Source organism: Crotalus tigris, unplaced genomic scaffold, assembly GCF_016545835.1.
Source record: "Crotalus tigris isolate CLP2741 ecotype Arizona unplaced genomic scaffold, ASM1654583v1 scf7180000018227.753833, whole genome shotgun sequence".
In the NCBI taxonomy this organism is placed as follows: domain Eukaryota; kingdom Metazoa; phylum Chordata; class Lepidosauria; order Squamata; family Viperidae; genus Crotalus; species Crotalus tigris.
Window position 1 is genome coordinate 204,263 of NW_024096893.1, and position 21,961 is coordinate 226,223.

Below are 21,961 nucleotides of genomic sequence, written 5' to 3' on the forward strand. Positions count from 1 at the left end.
GCAAGGAAGAGTAAGCTTCTCCAGTGAGCATTGCTATATTGTTTTTGTGATTAATCACTATGCTTTAATTATGTTCAATTCATAACAATGAAAATACACCCTGCATATCAGATATTTACATTACTATTCATAACAGTAGCAAAATTACAGTTATGAAGTAGCAATGAAAATAATTTTATGGTTGGGGGTCACCACAACCTGAGGAACTGTATTAAAGGGTTGCAGCATTAGGAAGGTTGAGAACTACTGACATACAGGCTGAAAGTAAAAGTTACATAGCTTGCTCAGTAGCTAAATATTAAAACATTCCACTTATACTCATTGTTTAGAAGCACTTAGTGTTCCATAAAATTGAAGTCAAGCTTGTTTAGAATAAAAGATCCCTGAGTGCTTTAGAAAATACTTCTACAAACAGAAGTGGTCACTGGTGAACATTCTTAAGTGTTCTGGCATTGCCTGCCTACGCATTCCTTTGCAACAAAATTTGACATTCTGATAAGTCTTTTAGATTCTGTTCATAGATAAAACTATTTAAATGCCAAATAAAGAACTGATGTTATATGAATTGTAGCACTAAAAATCTTATTTATTCAACCAGATTTATAGCAGTATGTTAAATGCTAAAAGCTTGTTACAGTTTTGCAGATTCCAGCAGAATGGTATAAAAACTATAATGCTTTGTATAAGTATAAAAAATTATAATTGTTCAGATTTTCTAAAATAATTGGTAATAAATTTTAAACTACTGCAGTATATATAAATCCCATTAATTGCTGACTGAAAATATTTATGAGCTCATGGAGAATGAATGTTGTGAAAACAAATATAGCTTCACAGTTGGTATCTTTTTCAGAAGGGTGTCTATGTAAATTAAATTTAGTTATTTTATACAAACTAACAAGCTATTAATAGTTTTTATGAAATGGTCAGGCCCTTTTTGAACTGAAAAAATCACTGCTGTAGTTTTGTAGAGATTTGGAACTTTGAAATCTTTTATATAGTTTCAGTTGGATTTTTTGAGAATCCAAAGTTATTAAGTTTGAGATTTTTCTGGTAAGAAAGTGACTCCCTCAGACAATCCTCATTTAAAATGGTATTTTTTGGAAAATCTGTATTGAAATAATTTTAACTGCATAGATCAGTTTACTATAAACTATATTTATAGGACTTTTGATACGTTACAAAAATAATATAATCTGCTTGAAGTTGTGGAACGGCAATACATTTAACAATGTATTAGTTAAGTTCCCACAGTGTATGTTTTGTTGGTAGTCACAGAAATTCCTGATTCTGTTAAAAGGTTTTTAGAAGCTAAACTAACAATTAAATTTTAACAAATGAAGGTGCTTATATATATATTAATAATGAACATGAAATTTGGAATACTTAAAGAGTATCTGATTCCCCTAAGTCAACAGTCTCAGATTTTCAAAAATGTTTTCTTAATGATCTTAAGATGAAACTAATTTGGGGTGACATTGGATTTCCCAGCAAATATTTAAAAAAGATTGGTCTATGTTGAAAAAGTTATGACTTGATCATGCTCTCTAGATTAATATTCTTAATATTGTAAATACATTTTTAGCAGGTGTGTTAAGATTCAAATATCTGAATATGTCACTGTATTCCTAAATTGTTACTACAGAGTTACTACAACATTACAGGGAAAACCTTTTGTTCTCCGGAAAGCAATCAAATAATCACAGTGCAGCCATTATCTTGTGTAGCTGGCTTGCTCTATTTTCTGTTATAGTAGTTTCACTCACTGCAATAAGTCATGATTAATTGGTTGTAATGGTAATAAGCCATAGTGAAGTTAGTTTGGGTCTGCTTATTATAGTTACCCAGCTATTGTGATTTGTAAACTATTTATAAAATAGTACAATGTGGATCCAGCCATTATATAGAAAATACTATTAACAGAATGAACGATAATTGTTATTAGAAGAGACAAAGCAAACCAGTTACATACAACAGCTAATACACTTCATGCGGTTTACAAATTAGTGGTAAAGTTCCACAATACACTAAATCAAAACCAAACCAATCACATTATTATTTAGTCAATGTATTAATTAGCATACATTTAGGTATTTTTAATTTTAAAATTTAGGTATTTTAAGTATTTTTCTATTTTATACAAATTAGGAAACAAACTTAGTTGTGATGCAAGCCAGAAATTATATATCACTGATATCTAGCAGAATAAAGATATTTGTAGCAAACATTATAAGTAAATTATCACTTTTTATATAACACGTTTATAATTTATTAATTTTATGCTATCCATCTAACTGATGTAGTGACTCTGGGCAGGGTAAAATAAGAGCCAAAGTCCTTCATAAAATAGTTCTTTTTTTTTTTAATTGAAAATTTTTAGATATTTTTACAAAAAGCAAAAAAAACAAAAAAAAAACCAACCCTCGCCCACCCACCCCAACCCTCCCTCTCCATCCCCCCCGATCTTCCCAGAGCTGAGTATAGGCTTAATTAAAATTTTTAAGAATTTTAAAAAAATTGAAAAAATATGTCATAAATATATCTAAATACCTTACATAAACAATTTATAAAGTAATTAACAATAAAATATATGTAAAAAAAGCATACGTATTAAAAGGAAAAAGTACTTGAAAGAAAAAAAGATAATAAAAAAGAAAAAAAAGAGAAAGAAGAAAAGAGATATAAAAAAAGTACAATCTATAAAATATTAAAATTTATATACAAATTATTAGAAAGCTAAATGATAGTTCTAAAAACCAGTCAATGTAGCTTTCTAAAAAACTGAGAATTGGTACAAATTATTACTTTATTCTCATTATGTAAATTCTAAATCCAATTTCTTTCATATCTTAACTCAGTGAAACATAACACAAATTTCTGAAATGGTTTATGGTTTAAAATATTTGCAAGTTTTAGGCAAAGAGCATGGGAACAAATACGATAAAGCTATGATAGCTAAGATTACTTCTGAATTCTTAAAAAATCCAATTATTGTTCAAAGCCTAGTGATGCTGTTATCTAAGTAGGTACAAGCGCAAGTCTAATATAATTTTTAGGCTTTAACCTTCTAACTGCATAGTCTTTGACTGCATCCATATACAGAATGTCATTATCTCCTATAAAAATAAAATCCTGCAATACAATAAAATCCTGGTTTTGAAGTGACAAATACAATCCATAATGAATGGAAGTTACTCACTAACACTATTTTGCAAATTATGTTTGTGAGTTCATCTTAACAATTAACTTTCTATACATTTTTCACTAGTAAAATATCTTTGGTTTTATTTTTTTTGTCTATAAAGCTGTAATGTAAAAAATAAACACAAATGCCTCCATTAGTAAAAAAAAAATGTTTGGATTTAACTCAATGTATCCAAGACCAATGTATCCAAGCACTGAAGTATAGAAAATTGTGTTGTAATGCTTTCTCATCTCAAAGTACATCAGCCCAATAATTCCAACCCCACCCCCAAGCATATTGAACAAGCCACCAGCTCTGTACAAAGCATTATAGGGCAATAGATTCAGTACTTGAATTTTATCTTGCTGTTGCATCTGACACCATTTATTCCAAAATTAGATACTTATTTAGAAAATGGAGGTCATGTGTAATATAACTGAATGTGGTATGGAATCTGAATTTGAATCAAGGAGCCCTGTGCTGGAAATATGTTGATGGAACATCAGTTACACATACAATTGAATAATTCCAAATACACAAAATTATTTTTATTGTTAAAATAGAAAACATTCCTTAAAAGCAAGACAACACATATACACTTCCAATACATCTGACATTACTTTAGTTATTTCACACATATTGTGTTTCAAATAGTGAGAAAATGTTTAACTATTTCAATAACCTAAGCAAACAATTCACTGAAATGGGAACTCAAATACACATTAAAAATTGTAACAACATACAACTGCAGGCAAACAAGATTACTTCATGCAAGGTTTAAAGCATGGGTATCAAACTCACCGCATCACATGACGTGTTGCCATGTATTATGACTTTTTTCGTATTGCCAGAGCTGGGGTGGGCGTGGCCTCAAATGATGCAACCAGCTCGCAGGCCAGCAGTTTGACACCCCTGGTTTAAAGTGATCTCATTTGGTGATGATCCTATTGTTTCAGGCTTTTTAAAATACAAAATTGGATTTGGTTGGATGAATTGCTAGAATTTCACTTTTCCATTTTTATTCTTTTGTTTTAAAAATGACATTCTGTGCAATCCAGAACAAGCTTATTAATTTGGCAGTTGTGCTGCTATTTTGGTAAAGTAATTATAATGGTTACATTGCAACATAGTTAAGCAAACACAAAACTGTTTAATTAATTAGTGGCTTAAATGCATTTAACGATGCATCAAATTGTTGCCATCAAGGTTACTATATGCTGACATAGTTTTATACACTGAAATTCAACATCAGTGACTACATTGCAATGCAATGTGTTTGGAGATTTCTGAATTTTCAAAACCAAATTCATTCAGTTTGCAGTTCATTAAGGAATTCTTTTGATGGTTCAGCATTCTCCTCTGGCACCTTACCAGCTTCTTCACTCTGCTGGTTCTGATTAGTTGGCTCAGAAGAAATATCCAACTGTTTTTTAATGACCTCTTCACTATGGCGACTTTGGCAATGGGTTAGATGTTTCTTAAACCCTCTAGGAAAATTTGACTCAAAACTGCAACGTGGACATTTAAGCAAACTCTGACTATGAGAAGCAACATGATTCTTAAGGTGAGATTCCAAAAGAAATGCCTTTCCACACACATCACATTTGTATGGGCTATGCACATTGTGTTTATTAACCAAATGGTGCAAAACAGCTCCCTTTTTCATAGCCCGGCAGCAACAGATTTTACAATAGTATTTGCCCTTGCCACGCTTCATATATTTTGCTATCTCTTCTTCTGAGATGAAAGCTTCCTTCTCTTCAGTAAACTGCAACACACACTGAGGCTGAGTAGAAGAAACATCGCTTTTAGTTTCTTTATTTTGGTCAGGAGACTCTGTATCAAATTGTTCCTGGTCACTGTTGGATTCCTGTTCCTTTACGTCTGATGTTTCTATTTCAGTGTTTCCACTTTCACTACTATTTAAGTCTGTATTAGAAATCTCTGGATTTTCTTTCTTGGCTTTCTTCTTTGGGCAGGTATATATTTCTTCTGTAGGTTCCTTGGGTTGTATGGACTCCTCTTTTGGAATTAACAAACTACTGAATGAATTTTCTCCTTCTGGATGCTCAGTGGAGAAATCTTGGTTACTGGATTCATTATGAGTCTGCAAGTCTGAAAAAACAGGTGCACTAGGCTGACTGAAATCATTGATAGTTTTGTGAACTTCCACACCTGTTAGTTCAACTGGTTTGTGGATATCTGTATTCTGTACTGGCTTCTGATCTGAAGAAATTGATTTCTGGACCTCAGGTGAAAGTGAATGTTTTGCAGGTTCAGCAAAGAAACTTTGTTTCTCGAGGGAATCCGGAGATGTCTTCTGCAGTTCAGCAAAAGTACCATGTTTCTGGATTTCCAGAGACACTGCTGGAGACTTCAGCAATTCATGTGAGAGACTAGGTGGCTTCTGAGAGTCTGAGAAGGAGGGAAAATGCTCCTGAATTTCAGGAGAAACAGCAGCATGTTTCTGAGAATCTGGGAAGAAGGAATGCTTTGCGACATCTGGGGAGACAGGAGTTGGTCTATGCGATTCTGAAAATACAACCTGCTTGGGGGTTTCAGGAAAAGGTATGTGAGCTTCATGGAAGAACGAACGTTTTTGTGTTTCTGTAGAAACAGAAGGAACAGATTTTTTAGGTTCAGGAAACAGAGCCCGTTTTCGAGATTCAGAAAACAAAGCACGTTTCTGCAACTCAGAAGAAACAAAAGTGGCTGGCTTTTGAGTTTCTGGAAAGAAAGGAGATTTTCTGGACTCAGAGGAAAATTTCCAAGGATCAGGAGATACAGGAGGAGGAGGAGGCTTACGTTGCTCAGAAAAGAAGGGCTGTTTCCAAATATCAGATGGCATAGGGGGGCCAGGTTTTCTCAGCTCTGCAGGCATTGGAGGAGGAGCAGGTGGTGCTACAGATGGTGACGGCCTCCAAGTGTCAGGAGACAAAACGGGTTTCCAACCTTCAGGATAAACAGAAGAAATGGGTTTCCATGGTTCTGAGGAAGCAAGACTAGATTTTGGAGATTCAGGCATGGAAGTAGATTTCCAAGTATCCGGCATAAACTTCTGAGATTCTGAGGACATCATATTTCCAGGCCTTCGGGGTTCTGAAGCAGGTTTCCTGGGTTCAAGTGACATTGATGTAGGTGGTTTTGAGGACCAAGGTGAAATATTAATAGATTTCTGCTGCTCGTGTGAAATACTACCAGCAGATCGCCAAGTTTCTGGAACAGGTCTCCAGGGATCTGGAGATAGCGGAGGATCAGGTTTACGTGGTTCAGGTGAAAGTGCTGAAGCCGGCCTCCTTATCTGAGAAATATGCCTACGAGATTCTGTGGACAGACCAGCAATAGGTTTCTTAAGCTCTGGAGACACAGCTGGTGAGTGCCTGCGGGGTTCTGGAGATACAGCAGGTGAATGTCTGCGGGGCTCTGGAGACAGAGTCGGAGAGTGCCTGCGGGGCTCTGGAGACAGAGTTGGAGAGTGCCTGCGGGGCTCTGGAGACAAAGATGGAACAAATTTCTGTGTTTCAGACATACCCAAAGGTGGAGATGCAGGATGAGCAGACTTTTGAGCCTCTGGAGATACAGGTTGGATGGGTTTCTGTGGTTCTGCAGGGTTTTCCGATTCTACAACAGGGAGGGATTTTTGTGTTTCAATGTATGTGGGTGCCACAGGTTTCTGTTGCTCTGAGGACAAAGCAGGGAGAGATTTTGGTATCTCTGCAGTTTCTAATGAAGCAGGCTTCAGTGGTTCTGGAGTGACAGAAAGAGGCGGTTTCAGTGTTTCTGAGGACACAAGCGGAATAGGATTTGGAAGTTCTGGTACAATAGTAGTTTTTTGTGTTTCCAAACATGCAACTGAAACAAACTTCTGATATTCTATGGATGTAGCTGAAGTAGGCTTCTGTGTCTTGGAATGTAGTCCCACATCAGACTTTAGCAATTCAGGGGGAGCAGGTTTTTGAGAATCGGGAGACACAGTACATTTTTGTGTTTCAGGAGATTGAGAAGGCTTTTGAGGTTCCACAAAGACAGGCTTTTTGAGGGATTCTGTTTCCAACATACCTTTCTGATCCTCTTTCTGTTTCTCTGGCAATGAGTGCTGTGCCGTGATATGATAATAGACGTTACAGTACATTTTGCTGGTAAAAAAGCATTTATGGCAGTGGAATAACTTTGCACTTTTTTGGTAAAATATAAGTTTCCCCAATCCTGCAGTATCCATTTCATCACAGAATTCAGGGTGAATAGTACCCATATGAATTTGTATGTTCTCATAGTCAGAGCCTCTGAAATTACAGTGATCGCATTCTAGGCTTTCTGTTGTTTTATGCAAAATCTTCAACATGTCCATTTTTCTACTGTCAGATTGCACAACACTACACATGTTCCGGACTGCAAACTGCACTATACCTGAAATAAAAGTTTTTTTAAAAAAACAATTAGTTCATAAATTGTTAAAATATAATCTGACTCTTAAATGGTTGCTCAATTTTTAAAATATAAATTGATTTCTGAATGGCAGCTCACCCAAAGACAAAAATGGATTCATAACAATTAAATTTTATACTACCACAACCAGCTAGAAAAGAAAATATTTAATATTTTCACCGCTTCATTCTTTATACAAAGGTTTAATATAAATCTCTGCACTGTTTACAGAAGAATCAATATACTTTAATGAATTTAAGCTGTTTTTACCAGTTCCACGTGGCTCATTTTGTTGTAGAAAGACTAAAAAATAAACATTGTATAAAGAACACGCAACTAGTCGCTAAAAGAAAGGAAAAGAAGCTATTATTAATAGACTGCTCTTTATCTATTTAAATACATGGGTTGTGAGTTAGGCTGAGCGTCGTTCTCAATTTGGCTGTTGATATATTTTATACTATTTTTGGAGGGGATCATATAGGCACCTGATGGAATGTTCCATAAACAAACCCCAGATGGAGGAATATGTAACAATTCATTTTATGTTTGCAACTTCTGCTCAATACCAAATATATGTAAAAGTATTATATTCTACTTAAAACAGTGAAACATATTTTGTTGATACCTTATTTCAAAATTGGTAATTATACCTAAAAGACAGATGATTTATTTATTTAATGTTTATATTGCTTTAAACTTATCCAACTCTATTAGAATGGATATCATAGTGCTTATTAACACAATATAGCAGATTCAGGAGGTGTAATGGAGAGGGAAGGGAAAAATAAGAGAGTTGGATTGCATGAAGTCTACTGATGCTATGTTAAAAATAATCCAAAATACCTAAAAAATTTTCTGCATTATATACAATTATATGCAATGCATTATTATATTATATAATATAATGTATAAATTGTACATTAATAATTAATGTATAATGTATTATATAATGCATACTTAGTTTCTTGAGAAAAGTAATATATAATTCATGTTATTTATGTACACTCAAATGGAACCTGACCCTATTTGAACACTATACACTATATAGATCAGACACTATATGTGATCTGGATAATCATCTTATCTCAGCATTTAATAAACATTTAGTGTTCACTAAATGACCTTTGACTGTAGCATTGCTTCAAATTCAAAAGAACATCAAAATGGTCAAGAATTTGAATTCTATACAGGTATGTTCTGGTTTACAGAAGAAAATACTGTTTCTTTTACACTGTTCACCCATTTAGAGATTTAGAGATTAAATCATTCAACAGTTTAGTTTATAGAGAACAACTGTAATAACCACTTTCAGGTACATTGCTATTTACAACCAGTGTCTACTTATGGTTTCCGGCAAAAAAAATAGCACTCGGTCTCTAAAAGGTTCGCCACCACTGCTATATAGGTTTGCTAATGACTGCAGAATTTGCTTAACAATCACCACAAAAAAAGGTCATAAATGTGGATTGGGGGTGGTGTCCCGTGAAGACTTAATATCATAATTGCCTAGCTCAATTATGGTCATAAATTGAGGACTATCTATAATAAAAAAAACTGCCCATCCAAACTTGTTAGATTTTTTTTAAGTCAGATATTTAAAAACAGAACACTATCTGAACATCAACACTGCAATAAATGATGGAAAGTTATATATTCTAGATTTTAATCCTATGCCATGAGATATTTTTAAAGCTTGGTTTTTTAAAAAAGACAGCCACAGAAAATACATTTATAATTTAAAATATGTCAGACTAACGTTCTGAATCATTATTATTTTCTACTTTCTGTCATATTTATTCTGAAGATTTGTCTATCCTGAGAATAGTTTTAATAGTTTTTTAATAGTTTTTTCATATTTTAATTCTTGCATTGGGGTATTTCAATGCATAGAATAATTTATTTCATTATCTTTATAAATCATTTAAAATGAAATTAGGAAAGATTTAATTTCCCCAAAGTTTTCAATTTTTTAGACACGAACAGAATTTCCATATTGATACAGAGGAATACAAGGAACCTTCATGTTCCTTGTATTCCTCTGTATCAATATGAAAATTGGTACAGAGATATATCTAATCTTAAAATTAGTATTTGATACTGCAAATAGATTTTGGAAGAATGGAAACTTTTCACATAAGCAATAAAAGGTTGAAATTTCCAAGTGGTAACATCTAGACAATCTTGATCTCAAAAAACTTAAGTACTAGGAATCATACCTACTTAGTGCTTCACCAGGAGACTGCCAGAAAATTTGCCTATAAACTAGACTAGGAAATCATGAAAACATCCTAACAGGTAGCAAAAGCAAACCTCCTGATACTGCACCAATGAAAAATATACATATCCCTGTAGTCAGTAAGAACTAAGAATAATTTAAGTAACATTTTTATCAAATCTTCAAGATTCAACCATAAAGAAACAAACTAGCAATTTTTTGTGCGTTATGTGTGCACACCTTGGAGTCAATCTTCATTCTTAGAGACTATTCAGAAAACTCCCTGCAATTTCTTTTTTTAGAAGTGGTTTGCCTTGCTTTCTTTTTAGGGCTGAGAGAAAAAGTTATCCACCTGGCTTTCTGGTTTCTAAGGAGGTGCAAAATATTCATTGTACAAATTGTTCCAAGAGCAGAACAGTCAGTTTGGAATAGTCCAGGCCCTACTTAAATTTACATATTTGAGGCTGGATCCATGCAGGGAATAAAATGGGGTTATTTTAATCTGAGCAGATGTAGAGGTGGAGATCAAGAATACTGGTGGCTAAAAGAGGAAATAGAAAGCAAGTGCTGGGAAGGTCAGGGATTGGCAACCTGGTGAGATGTGCTGTTACATTTCTTTTTAAACAATGGATAAGTGTGTTTAAAAAGATCTGATTGACACACGCTTAAAGATTTTTCCATATGTAACACCAAATCCTAGAGGACTTGTGATTTCGCATAACAGTAATTTAACAGGATTGCTGTCTATAATATAGCATCATAGTTTAACTGCTGCCTGTATCCTTGTGCCCTCCAGATATGCTAGACTAGAGCTTTCGTGTTGGTCATGAACATAGCTTGCCAAGGAGAGCTGTAATCTGGCGCAGCTGGAGAGCCCCCAAACTCGGGAAAAGGTTTCTACTCGCTGGAAGAGAACATGCTGCAACCTGACGCCATTCTCTTCCCCCTCCCCCCCCCCTCAATGTCGAAAATATATCAATCCGGTTAAAAGCTCAGGCTGAATAGAGGCAGGAATCCGATACGGTCCCGGATGGGGAGGGGCAGTGCTCCCGCGACTCCCACAAAGAAAACTGGGGGAAAAACAGCGCCTGAACCTGGGCAGTTGCGCTCAGTACGCGCTCTGGACGGAACGGCGAAAGGGACAAACCTGGAGTGGTGGCAACGCGAAAACGGAGCAGGGCGGGACGCGGGGGGGGGGAGTTAGGGAGACTCAGAGTCACTCTGAGTCCGACTCTCGCAGAGGCGCTCTTCCCAATTCCCTTTCCCTCAGAAGACTAACCGACCCTCCCTCCCGTTGCCAGGCAAGCGAAGGATAAAATACCTACCAGGAGAAAACGACAGTTTACGGGAGGGAGACAGAGAAAGAGAGAGAGAGAGAGACGCTCCGACCGAACAGCCTCTCGACAATGGCGACAGAATCGACAGACCAGTGAGACGGGAGCGGGGGGGCGGGGGGCGACCGCAGTGGATGGGACAAAGAAAAAAGAGGGCTGACGCGACCGAAGAACCGCTTCTTGATTGGCTAGCGGCGCCCACTTGATTCCCAACGGAGGCTTGGAACTAGTCCCTCCTCCACTGTTAAGCTTGGCGCAGGCGCCAGGCAAAAAGAGGATGGCGCCCTCTGAGGGTGAAGGGGCTCGCGCGCTTTTAGTTGAGTGGGAGGCCGCGGGGTCGCGTGGCGTGGGAAGCCGCAAAGCGTGCCAGTTCAGTCCGTGGGTTATGTTCACGGGTCAGTGTATTCTGGGGACCCTGAGCATTGGGTTTGTTAAAGCACTTGAAGGCAGAACAAGAAGTAATGGATGGAAACTAAACAAAAAGAGAAGCAACCTAGAACTAGGGAGAAATTTCATAACAGTTAGAACAATTAATCAGTGGAACGACTTGCCTCCTGAAGTTGTAAATGCTCCAACACTGGAAGTTTTTAAGAAAAGACTGGACAACCATTTGTCTGAAATGGTATAGTGTTTCCTGCCTGAGCAGGGGGTTGGAGTAGAAGACCTCCAAGGTCCCGTCTAACTCTACTATTATTACTACTACTATTAGTATTTAGGAATTGTACTGAGCACCTTGTCGGAGTAATGACTATCATCTTAGAAGCTTTTAAAAATTGATTAAAGAAAATGAATAAACTTTTCTCAAGGATTATTATTGATCAAACGCCTCATGAGCTAGATACATTTGAATCCAAGGATCCTAAACAAGGCTTGCACCAACACAAGACACTTAACATTTCATTGAACATGTGAATTCACTATTTAATTGGCTCTCTATTCCCAAAGTGTATATATGAATGAGGTGCTAATTAATGTTGAATGCCCATTAAAAGTTTGTACCACAATAAATTTTTTACTGTTTCAAATGTCATTATGCTTTTGTAGCTTCACACAATACAATTTTACACAATGCAGATTTGGCTTTGGCTTCCCACCAGTGCATCTAGAACCTGCTATTAACAAAAATAACATAACACAAATGGAAAATTATTGACTACAGGAAGAACAATAAATATATTTTAAAATTAAAGCTAGGGATTTTGTCTTGTCTCCCATCTATTTGGAGTGCAAGTGTGGCTCATGCTCTAGAAAAGTTACTTTGCTTAGTTTGATATATGAATCCAAAACTGACTTGTAGCAAATGAATTAGCATATTGTGCAAACAAAGGAAATGGTATACGGCAGACATCTCAAATACAAGGCCCGGGGGCTGGATGCGGCCCGCAAAGGGGTTTCATGTGGCCCGTGAAGCCACCCTGGAAACGGTGAGGGAACGGCCCCCTCTGCCTTGGCCCTAGCCCAGACCGGCCGGGAGCCAATGTATAATTTTGTGGTGGCCATCTATTCAGTCTTAGCTCCACAACAGCAAGGAACCAGCCCCTGCCACATCGGCTCCGCCCCCTGGGTGCATGCTGAGGAGGTGTCACCCTTTGTGAGGAATGAAGAAATGCACCATTGCCTGGAAGTGGCCAGCAAATGGCCCTCGCCTACTTCACCTATCTGGCTTGATGGGCTCCAGGGGAGGGGTTTCAGCAGGCAGCAGGGCGCTCTCCTCACAGTGCCGAGAGGCTGAGCTGGGCGGTGTGAATCCAAAAAAGAAGCGTGAGGTCGCCCAGCTGCCAGTCTGCCTGGTTTCGGCAGGCAGCGGGGTGGTCTCATAGTGCCAAGAGCTGAGCCAGGTGCCGCGAATCTGATGAGAAGTGCAATGCTGCCTAGCCCCCAGTCTGCCCAGTTTCAGCAGGCAGCAAGGTGCAAAGCTGCTGAGCTTCACACCACCCGGCTCAACCTCTCAGCGCTGTGAGGAGAGCACCCCACTACCTGCCAAAACTGGGCAGGCTGGGGGCTGGGCGGCATTGCGCAGGTAATGTTGACTCTCACACTTGTCATGGCATCCCCTCTCCCAGAGCCCACCAAGCCAGATATGTGAAGTAGGTGAGGGCCATGTGCTGGCTACTTCCAGGTGATGGTGCATTTCTTCATTCCTCACGAAGGGTAATACCTCCCCAGCTGCGTTTCTTGTCTGTTTTTCTCCTTCCCTCATCTCAAATATTTCCCCACCACTCTGTACTTAGGAAGGAAGGAAGGAAAGAAGGAAAGGGAGGGTCTGAGGGAACTCCTGCCTTAGTCCTGCCCTGCTGCCCTTTCACCATCCCCTTGCCCCCTCCTAGCCTATCCTGGGGGTCTCCCATCCTATTGCTAAGGAAGCTTTGGATACAAAACTGGGTGTACTCCCATGGAGAGGGAATGGGCCTCCCTCTAACTTTGCCCTCGTACCCATCATGAGCAACCTGGCTGAGGAGAGCAAGCACAGCACCAGCAGCCTTGAGGAGGAGATAAGTGCAGCTGGGCGCCCCTTTGGGGAAGTGGGGTTGGGCTTGGTGCCGCAGGTGCTCAAGAACCAGGCTGGGCGTTTGACCTCTGCTGCCTACGGCTCCGGGCAGCCCACACCACCATCCAGCCCCCCCGCATGGCCTGAGAGGAACAGTGAGACTCCTCCAGTGGACCATGCCTTAGCACTTGCCCTGGTCCCATCCTTTTCTGCCAGAGACCCTCAGATCTATCCCACTCCTGCCCAGGCCCCCACAGACATTCTTGACACGAACGATGTAGAGCTGGCCATGCCCACCCAGTAGGCCACACCCACTTCCTCCACACCCACCCAGTAGGCTGCACCCACCCTGGCCACACCCACCCGGACCCCCAAGGGCAACTGCAATGCTGATGCGGCCCTCAATGAAATTAAGTTTGACACCCCTGGTATACAGGTAGTCCCTGATTTAGACCACAATTATCACCAAGTGATGGAATGATTGAGTCTTCAGGTGACCATGCCTGATTATATTACCATTTTTGCTGCAATTATTAAGCAAATCTGGTTTCCTCTATTGACTTTGCTTGTCAGAAACCTACTGCAAAGGTTGCAAATGGTGATCACATGACTGCAGAATGCTGCAACCATTGTAAATGTGTGCAGGTTTCCAAGCACCCAAATTTTTATCAGTGTGATGATGGATGGTCATAACCATGAGAACTGGCTGTAAGTCACTTTTAGCGCTATCAAAACTTTGAATGGTCACTAAATGAATGATAATTGAGGACTACCTATATACAATTTCCTGTATTTGCATAATATACTGTATTTGCACAATATGCTAATTCATTTGCTACAAATCATAATTTTGGATTTATATATCAACTTGAGGACTACCTGTATCAAGGCTGGCTTTCCTGATGTGAGCATCAATCCAATGGCAATGAGTTCCAGGCCCAGTTATTCCGGAAGGTCATCACCTTTGGACCAGCACATTGAAGGGGGGGGCTGTGTGTCTTTAAACCTTAGTCAATGGATTAGCACAATGTATGAAGCCAATCTATGTAGGTGTCAAAGCAAGAATATACAGTATTTGCAGCATTTCTTACCCAAGTCCGACATTTTGAAGCACTAAAGGACTATTAGGGAAATCAATGCCTGGAAGTTCTTTGAAGTGTTTCATTAGCTGGAACCATAATAGTAGGACTTGTAAGAAAAAATTGTAAGAAAAAAAATTCCAGGAAAAAAGAAAAAAATTGGTTTCATGTATCACTCAAGATAATTTAAAAGACAATATCAGAATTCTGAATATGGACTAATTGCTACATGAAAACTCTATTTCAAATCTGGAATAAAGAATAATAAGAGTTCAGGTTCTGAAAGCACAAATAACTTCTCAGTGTGTTTTGAATCAAATTATATAGTATTACCTAGTGATTAAAAGGAACTGAGGCTTCAACATGTAAAAGTCCCTTTGTTAAGTTGTAAAAGTTCAACATAAAGTAAAAGCATGCACATTATTTTTTTTTAATCCAGTTGTATTTTCCAAGACATGTAAAGCTAATATGGCCACAATTATTATGGATAATTTGGTTTTACTTTTAGGTATTATCCAGATTTTTTAAAGCTAATTAACTAAAGCACAGATGTTAAACTTGCCATGTCACATGACATGTTGCGACGGATCGTGACTTTTTTTGCATTGCCGAAGCTGGGGTGGGTGTGGCCTCCACATGATGCAACCGGCTGTGGGCTGGCAGTTTGACACCCCTGAACTAAAGCATTGTCTGCTGACCTCTAGTGGTTGACAACTTTACAATCAATAGTAAACCACTGGAACTGAAGTACTGTACAGATTGTTCTGAGAAATTAGATAAGCCTATTAAGAGATTTTTCTCTCTTTTTTACTTAGATAAAGCATTAAAAGAAAAGAAAGTATGTGTCAATGTAAACAAAACACTATTCACAGTGCAAAAGTCACATATGTCTGGACCTGAGAATTATCTAAGTTCCTTTTAAAAATCTGCTATGGTTTATTTATTTATATCCCACCTTTATTATTTTTACAAATAACTCAAGGTGGCAGACAAACAACACAATTTCCTTCTCCTATTTTCCCCACAACAACCCTGTGAGGTGAATTGGGCTGAGAGAAAGTGACTGGCCCAAGGTCACCCACTGGCTTTCATGGCCAAGGCAACTTGAACTTATAGGGCAGGTGCCTTAATCACTAGACTAGACAAAACTGGTTCTCTTATCCAATATAAACAGGTTCTCTTCTACTATATAAGAGAAAGAATTAGTGTAACTGAGAGACTGTGAGTTCTGGTCCTGCCCTGAACACAAAGCCATCCAGATGACTTTATTATCAAGCAGCTATTTTGCTTTGGCTTAAAGAATGGATTACTCTGAGAAATAAGCAAATTCTCTATCTAGAGGGATATGACCTTCAGCTAGGCTGGCATGCCTTTTTATGGTACGAGAAAGCTAAAATACATAAGTACTTTCAAAATCATGCTATAAGAAAGGTTTTACTCTCTGAATGGGAGAAAGTTAGACACAAAATGTATAGGAAAATTCCTGAGTGGCTTTCAATGATGGAAGCATTTGCTTATCCGAATTTGATTAATTATGATAAACTTGTGAGTTATTGACATTTTGGACAAGGACAGAAAACTCAAAGACAGGCAAGCCCTTCAACAACAAGGTATTAACATGGTGGTCCTATTTTCAAATTCAAACAAGATATGAAAAAGACATAAAAATAATGGGATTTTACAAAGAGCTGACTCCACTTGATAAAATACTTTTAAAAACAGATGAACATTTGATTAAGAAGCTTTATAAATACTTATTAAATTGGAAGATGGAAGAAGAACAAGTAAAAGAGACAATGACAGTATGGGCGAAGAACTTTGGATATTCTATAGAATTAGAAGACTGGCAAAAACTGTGAGATAAAAATATCAAACTTACTAAAGCAGTAACATACAAAGAAAACTTATATAAAATGTTTTATAGATAGCATATGACACCAGTTCGCTTAGCGAAAATGTTTAAAAATTTATCGGATACATGTTGGAAATGTAAGCAAAAACAGGGTACTTATTATCATGCCTGGTGGACATGTTCTATTGCAAAAAAATATTGGTCTAAGATTCACAGATGGTTAGAAAAGATGATGAAAATCCAGATAGAATTTAAACCGGAATTGTTCCTGTTAGACATATTAAGACCTAACTATGGCAAAGAAAATGATTATTTAATATTACATGTATTAACAGCTGCAAGAATAGTATTTGCCCAATTTTGGAAAAATGAAAACCTACCATCAAACCAGATTATAATTTTGAAAATCCTAGATTGTGCAGAAATGGACAGATTAACGTTAGAGATGAAGGAGAAAGAAGATTCAATTTTTTATAAAACCTGGGGAACATTTTATCAGTAGGTTGAAACACGTTAGAATAAGAAGAGATTTTAGAGCTTTGTTATATTAAGTATTAAGGTTGATGATTGGAAATAGTTGTTATGCTATCAACTATGTTAATTATTTAAAGGAATATTAGTGTTTTGCCAAATGTCAGTTGTAACTATACCGATTTATTCTTATAAATGTCTAGTATTATATAAACAATAATACTCAATATGAAGACCCGGACGACAGCTTGTTCGCTGAATTACGTATTATTGTCCCCTTTATCCCGATTTTCCTGTACCCGCACTGACCCCACCTTTTCCCTATCCATATAAAATCTAATAAAATATATTTTTTTAAAAAACCATCCAGATGATCTTATGCTAGTCACTTTCTTTCAGCCCACTTCTGAAAAACCTTACCAAGAGCCTTGTCTCAGCAGTCTCCAAAAATCAGATATGATTGAATGGAAAAAAAAAAACCTATTTGTGTGTATTTGTGTCTTGCCTTTCTTTCTGGAGTTCAAGATAATGTTCAAAGCATTTCCTTGTCCATTTTTTTTCCTGAAACAACTTCCCTGTTAGGATGGTTCGGTTAAGAGTAACTAGCCCATATCCTCAATGAGTTCCCATGGCTGGGGGTGGAGCTGAAGTTGGTGTCTCCCTGGTGCTCACCCAAAACCTTACCCATTCCAGAAAATATTTCTAATCCTAACTACAACAACATAGAAGAGAACTATTGATATGATTGAGCCTAGAATAAACATTTCAAACTTCCACTGATTTCAGTGAAAGCTGCCAACTACAAGCAATTAACTATGTAACAAGTTTAATTTGAAGAAAGAGCCCATGAACTTAGTAGCAAGTTCTTCAAGTAATTTTGTTTAGCAGATCAAGTTCTAATTTGGTTTGCAAAGTTGCCATTTAAACTTTCAAGGCTTCTATTGAGTTGTATCTTATTGTAACTGGAAATTTCATGTACTAAGCTCCTTAAAGAAGTAGTTTATTTTTCCTTCCACAATTCTTGAACAAAATCTTGGCAAGGTTTTTTAAAAGTGGTTTACCATTGCCTCCTTCTGAGGGCTGATCTTAATTAGTCATTTGATTTTCTGCATCTATGTAAGAATTGGCTGCTGTGATGAAAAGTATGATTACAGGTCTATGGAGATTCTCAGTCATCCAGGTCATAGTTATCCCAAAGATGCTTTTTCATGAGGAAACTGGACTTTCTTGTTTTTCTTTGAAGATGTTTCACTTCTCATCCAAGATGGAAACTAATCAAGGAGAGAAGCAACCTAGAACTAAGGAGAAACTTCCTGACAGTTAGAACAATTAACCAGTGGAACAACCTGCCTCTAAAAGCGGTGAATGCTCCAACACTGGAAGTTTTTAAGAAGAGACTGGAGAGCCATTTCTCCGAAATGGTGTAGGGTTTCCTGCCTGAGCAGGGGGTTGGACTAGATGACCTCCAAGATCCCTTCCAACTTTTTATTATTATTATTATTATTATTATTATTATTATTATTATTATTATTGATCATTGCACAGTCAGCCAGATGTTCAAACTGGATTTGGCATTTTGTCTACCTATCGAGTCCTTACCCAGGACCTGGGATAGGCAGATGTGGATGTTTGATGGTATTACAGATATCGTCGCAGGATGGAAGCAGTTCCTAGTAAGGCCGCCTTTTGCAATTGACTAATAGCAAATTTGTCAATGCCAATGGTGTTCAAGTGTTGCTCCAGTTGTTTTGGGATTGCACCCAAGGAGCCTATCACTATTGGTACTACCCTTGCTTGCTTTTGCCACAGTCTTTCTATTTCTATTTGGAGGTCTTTGTATTTTGTTATCTTCTCCAGTTCTTTCTCGTCTATTCTGCTGTCTCCAGGCACTGCCATGTCCACTATCCAGACTTTTTTGTCTTTCTTATCGACAGTTGTTAAGTCTGGGGTGTTATGTTGCAGGTGCTTGTCTGTTTGAATTCTGAAGTCCCATAGCAGTTTAATTTTATCATTTTCTATGACTTTCTCTATTTTATGATCCCACCAGTTTTTGCTTACAGGCAAATGATATTTTTTGCAGATCTTCCAATGCACCATTGTTGCTACGTTGTCATGCCGCTGCTTGTAATCAGTCTGTGCAATCTTCTTGCAACAGCTTACCAAGTGGTCCACTGTTTCTTCAGCGTCTTTGCATAGGCGGCACTTACTGTCTGTTGCTGTCTTCTCAATTTTGACTTTATATGCATTTGTCCTTAAGGCTTGGTCTTGTGCAGCCAGAATTAGTCCCTCGGTCTCTTTCTTCAATTTTCCTGCTCTTAGCCATTGCCAGGTCTTGTTATTATCTGCTTTCTCAGTTATTATTATTATTATTATTATTAAGCTTCATCTTTGACTGGATGGTAGGGAATGGAAGGATTTATACTCCTGCAGACAGCTGTTCATTTGCATTCTTTTAGCAAGTTGTTAATGCTAACTGGAGGTTTATCTGGGTCTTCAGGGTCACCTGAGTAGTGGAAATGAGTGTGGAGCCTTCTTGGAACTGTTGAAAGGACTGTGTTGTAGACTGCTGACTCTTGTCCTGATGGATTTGTTCTCCTATGCTGTGCCATATGTTTATGAAGTTGTTGTTTTGTTTCCCCAATGTATAGATCTGCACATGGCTCACTGCATTGTACTGCATATACCATGTTGCTCAGTTTGTGTCTGGGTGTTTTATCCTAGGGGTGGACAAGCTTCTGCCTTAATATATTCTTGGATTTCAAGTGTGCCCATATGTTGTGTTGGTTGAAGATCCTCCTGAGCTTTTCTGATATTCCTGCAATGTATGGAATGACTACGTTGCTTCGTTTATTGTTTTCTTTGTCTGTTATGGAGGAGCTCCTGCTAGGTCTTTTTTGAGATTTGATGAAGGGCCACTTGAGATAGCCACACGTTCTGAGGGCTTCCTTGATGTGTTTTATTTCTTTTTCTTTTCCTTCTTTGCTGGTGGGCAGTCCTTCAACTCTGTTGTGTAAGATTCTGACAACTTCCATTTTGTGCTCCAGTGGGTGATGTGAATCAAAATGTAAATATTGATTTCTGTGTGGGGGTTTGTTGTAAATTTCAATGTTAAGGCTTCTGTCTTCCTTAATGTATACAGCACAGACTAGGAAGGCTAGACTATTTTCCTTAACATCTTCATGTGTGAATTTGATGTATCTGTCCATCAAGTTGATATGTTTGGTGAATGCTTCCAATTCCTGTGTTTTGTTCTTGACCCAAGTATCGTCCATATACCTATACCAGTGAGTGAGTGGAATTCTTGTGAAGGAGTTTAGAGCTTTGGTTTCTATCTCTTCCATGTAGAGATTGGCCACAATGGGGGACACAGGTGAGCCCATGGCGCAACTGTGTTTTTGTCTGTAGAAACCTTCACTCTATTAAAAATAGGTAGTAGTCAGACAGAGGTCCAGCATGGCATATATGTGGTCTGGGCTGAGGTTGGTTCTGTCACCTAGGGTGCTGTCTTGTAGCAAACATTTTTTCATTACTGTGACAGCTTCAGTTGTTGGAATGCAATTGAAGAGGGAAGTCACATCATAGGAAACCATGGTCTTATCCGCGTCCAGTTTTATTTTCCAAATCTTACTGGTGAAGTCATGTGAATTATTGATGTGATGAGTGGTATTACCAACTAGAGGAGCTAGTATGGTAGCTAGATATTTTGCAATGTTGTAGGTGACCAAGTTGATGCTGCTAACAATTAGTCTGAGTGATGTTCCCTCTTTGTGGATTTTGGGGAGTCCATATACGCATGGCGTGGCTTCCCCAGGGTAAAGATGGTAGTATTGTGGCTGGTTGATGGTATTGTCCTGTAGTAGTTGCTGCAAAAAATCAATGGCCTTTTTCTTGTAACTGCTGGTGGGATCTCTCTTCAGAGTCTTGTATGTGTCAGTGTCCTTCAGAAGACTGTTCATCTTGGGATATGATTACAGGTAGTCCTCAATATATGACCAGTTGCTTAAACAGACCCCCCTCCCAAAAAAACTACCTACAACCCAGATTGGAAATTCTGACATCCAGACCCCATCTGTGGTCCCATAACCACATTTATGATGGTTTGCAGTGACCCATGCTCACATGACCACAATTTACATTTTTGTTTCTGGTTTCTGGAAAATAACAAGGAGTTTGCTTAATGAATTCAGTTTACTAACAACAGTCACAAAAATCTCATAAAATTGGGTGCAATCACATGGTGATCTGCTTTATAATCATCATAACTCACAACCAGAATTGCAAGCTCAATTGTGGTCATAGTCAAAGACTACCTGTATATAATATATGAGGAAAGAACCATTACTGTTATTAGTAATTTTGTATTCGGCCTTTCCCGCCAAAAAAAGGTCCTCAAAATGGCTAATAACAGAAATGCAATTAGAAAGCAAAGTAAATATAATTTTTAAAAATGCCAAATTGAAACACGCTTCTAAACATTGCTAAAATGCACAATATGTTCTCTAGGCTTATTATGATGCCCTTTTGAAATGGCAGTCAACAGCAGCTTCTAGAAATACTAAAGTTGCTCATCTAAAGTATCTTAATAGCTTGTGACTGTTATATCCACTAAAGATACTCATTTTGTCATTGGAACATGGCCAGTGAAGAGGAAAGTGGTTTTGGGGGAGAAGGAAGGGGATTGATTTTAAACTTGCCCTGGTTTCTTTCTGCTTGCTTGCTTTATCTGTGTTCAGCATACATTTGGTTCAGCTTTGTCCAAATGTAGATGAGTTTTGAAGAACTGGCTCTTCCCCAGATATTGGGCTAGGCTAGGATATGATGGGGTTCAATTTTTTTGTTGTTACATTGTTTGCTACCTCCTGCTGGTCCTTTCATTTTTTTTATTGTTGTCTGACTTATGTTTTGAATTTGAA

General features: G+C 37.9%; 1 protein-coding gene and 1 pseudogene across 1 annotated transcript; both read right to left on the reverse strand.

The window, feature by feature from the left end:
* Positions 1–3,707: 3,707 nt before the first annotated feature.
* CHAMP1 (chromosome alignment maintaining phosphoprotein 1) lies at positions 3,708–11,301 on the reverse strand. The gene is made up of 2 exons (XM_039349124.1): positions 11,150–11,301; positions 3,708–7,591 (listed from the first exon to the last, which is right to left on the reverse strand). The coding sequence occupies exon 2, from the start codon at positions 7,563–7,565 to the stop codon at positions 4,491–4,493; it is 3,075 nt and encodes a 1,024-aa protein (XP_039205058.1). The 5' UTR covers positions 7,566–7,591; positions 11,150–11,301; the 3' UTR covers positions 3,708–4,490.
* On the reverse strand, positions 9,579–21,567 carry LOC120310576 (annotated as a pseudogene).
* Positions 21,568–21,961: the final 394 nt, after the last annotated feature.

Bases quoted from the DNA above. Each gene is read 5' to 3' on its own strand.
- CHAMP1 (XM_039349124.1), bottom strand. From the start codon at position 7,565: ATGTGTAGTGTTGTGCAATCTGACAGTAGAAAAATGGACATGTTGAAG.